The following is a 9,275-nucleotide window of genomic DNA, read 5'->3' on the forward strand; positions in this document are numbered from 1 at the left end:
CTGTCAAATCAATAACAACGGAACCGATTGGACTGCCAATATGATTCAACAATAAGAATAATTTTTTGAGTAGGTTAGGCATACAGTGAACATAATTTTTCACATTAACGAAAATTCAAGTTGTGTAATCAGTTTAGTATAGTTTAGTGATGAATTACATACATATGGGCTAAAACAGTTGCATTACTGATTGCAATCGTATCGTCTGACCTTAACATATTGAATTACACATAACGCACATTCAAATATAATTTATGATTTAGCCCTTCCTACAATTGAATTCACTTTAGTGCTTTAACTTTTTTCAATTTAGATACCAAGATTTCTGCTAAAAAACAAGCTAAAGATACTGATAACCCCGTTCCAAGGAGCTCCCAAACGGGAATTAGATCGTCCGTTAGCACAATCAAATCATTAAACGTTTGTTCTCGACGAATGTACATTTTCTTCGGAAACCATATTTGTAGTTGTCTATGGTACAGTCCAACATCATACATTATATCCATGTATCGCTGATAATCTCGCACAGCCGGGCATGTCCAACTGAAAATAATGTGCTTCATACGGTAATAAACACGCGGTTTAATCACAATCAAATCGGCTTTAACGGGTAATGACCATTCATACGGATTCGTATTCAAAAAATGTGCTAGATCGCAACTCACTATTGACGCATTCTGCAGTGTTATATCAACATCCATCTGATCCACCTCTTTCAACAGGGGCTCTAATTTTGCAGGGAGTAGATTAGGTAGGTTTGCTCTCTTTGTAATTATCAACGTTTGATTTTGTTCGATAAATTCATTCACTGTTTCGGGATTTTTCTCAAACGGATCGGCAGACATGAGAGACAAAAGTATCGCTTGATAGGTTTCAGTCAATAGGAATATTAAAACGCAAATTACACATACAATAAGTCGATTACCTGTAGCTAGGCTATGTTCAGGCTCACCACCGCCAAAAAAACACTTTAAGATCAAGTAACTCGGCACGCGCTCGGGGAACATAAAGCTCACTATCTGAATTGCAACCAAAATCACTACTATCACCAACCATATCTGCCATTTAAATGGGGACAACAATAGCTGCAGATGCATTCGCTCATAACGGCGAGGTAAAACAATGCAATATTCCTGTATATCTTTCCAATATGCTACTTCAAATACTTTTTTTGAAGTCTCTACCGGGTTTAACAAAACATGCATCTTTCCAGATAACATCTTATGCAAAAGTTTGTTCAGCTCAATTTCACGGTGAAAACGATATCTTGCTCCTTGTTTCTCTAGAATGGTTAAGAATGCACTTATTTCCAGGTTACGGAAATTGTTACCTGTTCGATACACGTGTGCCAGCATAGGTACAATCCCAACTTCATACACAAAATTGCGATAATTAGTTAATGTACCATCGAACAATCGGTTTTCTGCATCACTGTCATTGGACACCGTTATCCTTTTTTCTACTAACGCACCAGTTACGTACACTCTGGCTTTGGTATGATTTTTTGATGGGGCGACAAATTGCAGTACCTTTATAATACCACCTCTTTTTAATTCGCTACCGTACTTGATGATGTGTGTATTGTCTACTCCATGGAATAGTTGAATATATATAGAGTACTTATTTGGATTGGAATACCAAAATGATTCACCCCAGTGACACTGCAAACAAATTTTACGGAGTTTTTATTTGCTTATTCTGATTATTCTTCAATTTATGTTTTAAGTTACTTACATATGTACCATTTGTGCAACATTGTAAAACTAATGACGGTTTCCGATGCATTTCTTGCATGCTATCCAATATGTTTATAGTCCCGGACACGAGAGTAATACGTCGCAGTGCTACATACGGACGCTCGTTTTGTAATCTAGTGACCACATCTTCAAACACTTGCTCATTACAACTAACACACAATATATCATGAGTTTGCTCTCGCTCCAAACGGTCGACCACCCGCCGTGCGATCAAAAATGCTTCTGTAACAAAATGTTCACAAACTACTCTACTGGCAAGAAAGGTGAAAATCAACAACCTGATGTGTTGCTTCATTTTAATTCTTCAAAATTCCCGTTAGAAATGTTTAAAATCAAGGTATCACATCACATAGATCATGGTTCACAATCATCGCTACCCTTTTATACTCTTTTTTTAATTATACCAAAAATATGCACCTGGTTTGTTCTCATCAGGTCAGATAATTATCTGGCATAATCAATTACAATTTCAATAGCTATTATTTATAATTGTAAATCATCGAAAAGGTTTATGCTTTTATCGATTTGGATGGTATTGATAGTATCACATTGCCTTGATGAAATATGTAGGAGAAAAATACATATGAGATATGTAAAAACAAAAAACAAATACGTTTGGAATAAAAAAAATACAGCAAGAACATCAATTGAATGAATCTGAACGAAAAAAACAAATATTATGTATTTTTTTTAATTTTTAAAGCTTTTTGTTTAGCGTTAGTTCATTAAAAACGTGTTTAAATTTGTTTGATTCTATTTCTTATCTAACTACGTGTGATATTTCGTTAAACAGATGGGTATGCTTTTTTAACATGATAACTTGGATCATTTCAAGTGTATTGTGCCAAATCCAAGAAATAGATAAAGAAGGCAAAATTCACCCTAGCAAGGAATAGTAAAAGGAGAGAGCGCAATTTTGAGCGTAATACTGCTTCTAGACGACCAACTTTTGTACCGCGACAAATTTTCTGCGAGCTCTATGTTCTAAAACAACTTCTCAGTTTTAGAACAAAATCAGAGGCAACCGTGATTGTCGCGGGTTTGTGAATTTTTCACAGAAAGGCAACGCTCGCGTTTCGCGACATTACGATCTAAGTTAGCCATATATTCGTGCTAAAACAAGAACGGTTTGACAGATAGAAAGTGTCGCCATAAATTGTCACGGAAGATTTTTTGGGTCGTCTAGAAGCAGTGTTACACTTACATCAGTGTTACTTTTCAATCTCCCAACAGCAAGTTTAGTGCCGCCAACCAACCAACCCTTCCCTCCACCCCGAACACCATTTTACAGGGGGCCTCAACTCGTCTTACCGCCTAGGGCCCCCGATTCCCCTAATCCGCCACTGCATCCCATTGCTTTCCATGTCCTGATAAGTACATAAACCAATCCCAGGCCAATTGCAACGACGATTCATTCAGTCGTGAATTTAGGAATTGTAAGCACTTGCTGCTTCTAACATATCGTAGAATGCAGAATCTAAAGCATTATTGAAGTATCGCACACTAACAGCTGACGTTGCTCCGGCTTACAGAACAACAGTCATATGCATATGCAGAAACTGTCATATGCATGTCATATGCAGAACTTCCCTTTAGAAAATTACTCCGCGGAAAGCCCACGACCCCAGCAATTTTGAGGGACTTGTTAATAGTTAAAACCATTTTTTTGCACCATGTCAAAATTCAACCTTTTGATTTGTTTGATTTGTAATCCCATAGAATCTCTCATCTATACCTGAACGAGGTTGTATAAATCAGCCTCTTCTTTTTATTGCTTAAAGTTGTCCAAGTCGTGACAAGATATTGGTTTGCGCGAAGAGCCTCATCAGTGTTGAACGAGTAATAGCATAATAAATGGCTGCTATTTTGATTGGTGTGCCGTTTTTCACATATGTCCATGCTTTATCTAGTTGTTGGATGATTAATATCTTCTAAATACCCTTATTTAAGGTAGTTGATAAAAATTATTCTTTACCAATTGATTTAAGAAGTAAAATAAATCAATGAATTCGGTGTACATCTTTCCCTACGACAGAGTGTCCATCTTTCCCGCTTTGGTGTCAGGATGTTTAAACCACCAAGAAACAATATTTTTTATTGTTTTAATTCTCGTTCTTTCGTCAGTTTTTCGCCGAATAATAACGACAACTCATTCATGCCATAAAACATTTCTGCTTCTATAGTACGTGTCATTCTATTCCGGATCCCTGAAATATGAAGATATTTTAAACTACATAGATGTCTCTCCTAATTGTCAGACCATGCATTGTCATGAAACCTTGTCGGTGTTTTATTTTAACTTCTCTCCATGCATGTATGCACCAAAAAGATATGAATTTCAAAAACTGTATGACTCAAAGAAAAAATTCAGAAATTCATTCACACATTCAATAATCAAACATTCATAGTAACAACTCGCGTTTTAGCTTCAAACTCATACAAAATCGTAAGTGTCTGGAAGTATCTTACCCAAATGAAAGTGGTTTTAGAACATTACTCTTTTTCATTTTAAATCAATGAATCAAGGTGACTAAAAATGGAAGTACTATTAGAAAAATACTTGGAAAAATTAATAAATAATTAGAAAAATACTTGGAAAAATTAACAAAATAATTCAAACCGTCGGAATTAAAAACAAAAGCTTTCACACTTTTTTGGCATATTATTTTGGGAATGGTCGAACTTCTGTTTAGGCATGGTTGCAGCTTAGAACAATATACTTCTGCAAAAATTTTAGAAATCAGATTAAATCAGATGTCAGCACTCAAAAAGGAAGAACACGTTCTGCCGGATCACTCCAAAAGAAGCACATCATGATAATATTATGTTATGTTATTATATTATATTATTCAACATTGTGAGCAATATAAAATTTAGTAATTGCATGAGTAGCAGAACACCAAGTAAAACAAACCATAAAAAAGCACACGTGAAAATCGATGACCGAATTGACCGAAGTTTCTCAACTAAATGAATTATTGAAGGTTATAAATACGAAGCAACAAAAGCTCCACCACATCTTATCTTCACTTGTGGTGATTTTTCTTCCCAAACATCAAGTAAATATACAAGTAACGTTAGACCCTTTCTCTAAGCATCGATGAAACCCCTGTAAAGATCTTTTTGTGAAGCATTGTTAAATAATTGAAAATGTATAGAATGTTTAGTGTGGCGAAGGGTCTTCATTGACCTAATTTGCACTGCATATAAAAAAAGAATTTGTAATTACTTTAGACAAACACTCACTTTTTCCATACCTGCCCATTAAAAATGAATGGAATCAATACAATATCAACTAGCTAGCTCAATAAAGAAATCTTCAATGTTTACCATCGACATGTATGGATGCTGTTTTTAGAACGCGACAAGTAAAGCTTCAGCCCAACATCCGTTACACTTTAATTTCTAGATAGAGGAAAATTGTTTGTTGCCTTGAAATACAAGTTTGACGTATTTTATTTTATTATTATTCTAAGTCAGACCAACTATTTTTTCATTGCCTATTCAATAATTAATAAAGCAATTAATAAAGCTATTTTGTCGTGAATTATAGCTAACATATTCTCACCTCTATACCATAACCTTTTATCCACTTTTTTCACGTACAACGTGAATCATTTTGTTAAAGTCATAATATTTCACAATCCTACTAATGATTGTGTTAGAAACTGGCGCTCTAACCAAAAAATAAGAGAACAAAGTGAATTTGATAGGTAAGCACTGAGGGTGCACCAAAAATTAGGTTTTTTCTTTATTCTCTGTTATCTTCACTCTTGGGTGTTTTTATCGCAATTAATCGTTTCCGCGGTTTTTCTGCCTTTTTAACTGCTTGCGCACACACAAACATCGCCTCAGCTGACAGTCCGTTGGAAACCTTACAACAGTTTCCAACAGTTTGTATTATATTTCAACTAGTTTTTATTATTATCTATAATGTCTGTATTAAGTATTTCGTCTAAATTCATTGTATTATCATTACCGTGTACTACTTGATATGCACTGGTAGAAATATCTTCTTCTTCTATTTGGCGTAACGTCCTACGCGGACAAGCCCATTATAATTATGCCTGAGGGCCGTGTCTGAGCTTCATCGCATGTGATTTTATCACACGTGCTGTCAAACGCTTTTTCGTGATTTGGATGATTTTAATAATAAAAAGATAGTGAAAAATTAAGTTGAGATTGTTCCTACAAAACACCACACATTTAGTTTGGCAGATAAAATCGGATGCGGCGTTCGACAAAATCAAAAAAATTTGATTCCGTCGTATGACGAAATCGCACGTCTGACGTTTTCTGTCAAATCTCATATAAAATTTTGACAGGCCTTCCGATAAAATCGCATCCGATGGAGCACAGACACGGACCTGTACCAAACCATTCAGTATTTTCTATATTCATTTGGAATGTGCGCATGCTAAATGTGTTTAACACTAATGGTATAGATGGCAATTGAACATGAATGAAAGAAATTTTTCTTTTTTATCTCATTTTTGTAGCACATAAGTTAACAATTCGATGACGATTGACAATAACTTCAGATAAAGTACTCATTTTTGAATAATGGAATGACGATGTGGTTATCTAACAAATTAAATGTGAGGAAAAGAAGGAATGAAAAGGAATGAAGAGTTTGGCTGGCACAATACAGGCGTCAGAGACTTTTTAGTACCGCGCAACAGTATATCAATTTGTGTGCTAAGGGGAGATACGACGGCGGTTGAGCTGGGAATCTATTCTGCCAACCTTGCAAAAGCTAATATACAAATATACAAGTAATACGCTGGTTATTCATCGATTCTGGTACATTCTGAGAGCAAGCTTGTTTCTATTTTTTATTTTATTTTTTTTGTTATTTATATCATCGTCAAGTTGTTTCAGATTTTTGGTTTTCTTCGTGCTAAATAAATTTTAAATAACATCATTTATTATTAGATCATGTCAAAAACACTTCGGAACACGTAGAAAAGAAATTATTCATGCAAACTGAATGGCCCCAAAACCCGTTTAGACCAACCTTTCCTTCAACCAATGCCAACGCATGACCAAATTGAGCTTAATTCCGAAAACAAACAAATTCGTTTAATTTCGCAGAAACCATGTCATTGGGTAAACATTGCCTGTTGTACATTTTCTGATCACGAGCTTACTCCTGTCAATCTTCACTTCTACGTGCGAGAAGGACGTCACGTCCGTCCATGTCATTCTAAACCACGATTCCTACATGATAGGAACTTGATTTCACCCGTGTACTGTCGGAATTCATCGCCAGTTTGCTATTTTCTATTTCTCTAACTCGTTCGTTGGCAACGTCATTCGTGCGTTGCATCGTTTTAACAGTCCTACCGTCCGAGGTGATACGAAGCACAAATGCCCTCAACAATTGATTTAGAAGTAGCATGCAATACACGAGTTGTTTTCAATGACTTATTTTCCACAAAAGCCAACGGACAGAAAAAGCAAAATAATTGAAGAGAAATACCGTAAAAAACTGAAACCCCTTTTACTAAACAATTTAAAATCGATTCATGCTCGCATTTCGCCCCACGCGATGTGATGCCTATAACGAACTACATACTTTTGCTCGCCATAGAGATAGTTCATGGCCTCTGAAATTTAGGGTATACTAATTAAATTTTTGGCATATAATTCGATAATCTGTCAAGGCCATGGTACACAGTGATTAAACTTGTTAAAGTATATAACAACTGTGATATAAAATTATACAAATCATATTATACTTATTTATTAGTGTAACCATATGAAGAGTTTCGTTAAGCTAAAAGGTCACGAATATAATCATTCTCGTTTATTTATTTTTATTGTTACCGATTATTCTACATAACACTATTTTGCTTAGCATTAGATTTTTTTTTTCTGTAACAATTGATTAAATTTTGTTTACAAGTACAGTTTAAAGTGATGTTACTTTTTTCTACAATAGATCAAATTTAAATTTTCCATACAATACCCACGTTTTTATTCCCTTTTGCAACAGCTCGACTTGGATACCATGACTTCGAAGCACTTGCACAAATGATCTACATTCGTTATTGGTCTAGAGATGAATAAACATACAATATTTATATTGCAATATAACTTGTTCTGTCTACATACCTGATAGAATTCGTTAAACTCTGTCAAGTTTACTCCTCGAACTTGGTTGATAAATGACTTAAATGGATCACTTTTCTCTTGTTTTACTTTATAGAGCTCAAACCATTCATTTAATGGTAAACTACCCAATAGCTTCTCCACATATCCCTTGAAGCCCTGGAATTTAACTAAAAAATATATGAATAAATGGTGCTTTAAAAAAAGATAAATTACCAACATCCTATTTATAAGGTACCTCCATGAGGGTATCGTATCGTACGACAGTTTACGGGAGGTTGACCAATAAAATTTCCAACAAGTTCAACATAATCATACACAGGAATACCCGCTGAAGTCAAGTACATTCCAAGATCGCGTATCGCCAGCAGATTGAAAAATCCTGTCCATACTCTGCAGAACTCATCACTTTGCACATATTACAATATCGATTGGAAATCCCTATCGTTCAGATAGTAAATGTTTGTTAGGCGTATTTTGTTATCTACATCCAGCAAGTCAACAAAATCGTTCAATTCCTCTAATAAACTTATTGCATTTTCTGCAGTACAACTCGTCGAGAAGTTGACTATAGTCAGCGCTAAAAATCCACTTGATCATAATAAAATGAACACTTCTACTGGCTACAAAAATTTAAACTAAAGCGAACCGCTAGCTTATATATCACCGACAAAACGTATTTGGTCGAAAGTTGAGCAATTGGTAACGTGCAGCATAAATTACTGCATTCATTTGGAAGCTTAAATCATTGTGAAAGACAGATGGTAAGGCAACATATATACCAACTTTACATGCACATGCAGTATAAAAGGTTGATTGAATGCATATGGCACAAACTAAATAAACATACACTAACAAAACATACAAACCAACCATTGTGAGATTTCAAAATCGAAACATCAGAGATGTGGTAGTCTGACAAACTGACACAAATACTTTATTCGACCAAGGCCTGTATTACCTAAATAGATATGATCAAATAGTTTACCTTAAGCAATACTGCCTTTTTGTGCCGTTCCTCCTGAATTAAAAAAAAAGTTTACCTTTAACAAGATAGAATGTCCTATGTATAGAGTTCATACAACATTTGAACTGATGAGCATAATCAAACGTGTCACTCCATTATCTTAATTTTACGGATGACATCGACATTATCGCAAGAATAAATAAGAATGTGTGCAAGACAGGCGGTTCCGTGGAACAGTCATCCTCCCGTAGCAAATACTGACTATCCGGCTATGTAGTACTAATATGTCTCGAAAACCTTATAGGCTGGTATGAACGCGTAGGTTGTATTGCAAAATAGTAGTATTTTGCAAGACGTAGATCGAACTAAAACGCAGAACAAAAACATTGGATCGATGATCAATGCAACAAATACAGGGTACCGTATTTTAGCGTGTA

General features: G+C 35.1%; 1 protein-coding gene and 1 long non-coding RNA gene across 2 annotated transcripts; both read right to left on the reverse strand.

Moving 5' to 3' along the window:
* Nucleotides 1–251: 251 nt before the first annotated feature.
* Nucleotides 252–3,041, reverse strand: LOC133392751 (uncharacterized). Its single transcript, XM_061653815.1, has 2 exons — nt 3,018–3,041; nt 252–1,661 (listed from the first exon to the last, which is right to left on the reverse strand). The coding sequence occupies exons 1-2, from the start codon at nt 3,039–3,041 to the stop codon at nt 282–284; spliced, it is 1,404 nt and encodes a 467-aa protein (XP_061509799.1). The 3' UTR covers nt 252–281.
* A 4,510-nt stretch (nt 3,042–7,551) lies between these two features.
* Nucleotides 7,552–8,598, reverse strand: LOC133393887 (uncharacterized). Its single transcript, XR_009766458.1, has 2 exons — nt 8,110–8,598; nt 7,552–8,030 (listed from the first exon to the last, which is right to left on the reverse strand). It is a non-coding gene; the product is annotated as an uncharacterized LOC133393887 (long non-coding RNA).
* Between the last annotated feature and the right edge of the window lie 677 nt (nt 8,599–9,275).

Source organism: Anopheles gambiae, chromosome 3, assembly GCF_943734735.2.
Source record: "Anopheles gambiae chromosome 3, idAnoGambNW_F1_1, whole genome shotgun sequence".
NCBI classification, from domain to species: domain Eukaryota; kingdom Metazoa; phylum Arthropoda; class Insecta; order Diptera; family Culicidae; genus Anopheles; species Anopheles gambiae.

Coding starts and splice junctions, on each gene's coding strand:
- LOC133392751 (XM_061653815.1), bottom strand. CDS start 3,041: ATGGTGTTCGGGGTGGAGGGAAGG. Junction 1,662..3,017: donor TGTTCGGGGTGGAGGGAAGG/GTTGGTTGGTTG, acceptor ATTTGTTTGCAG/TGTCACTGGGGTGAATCATT.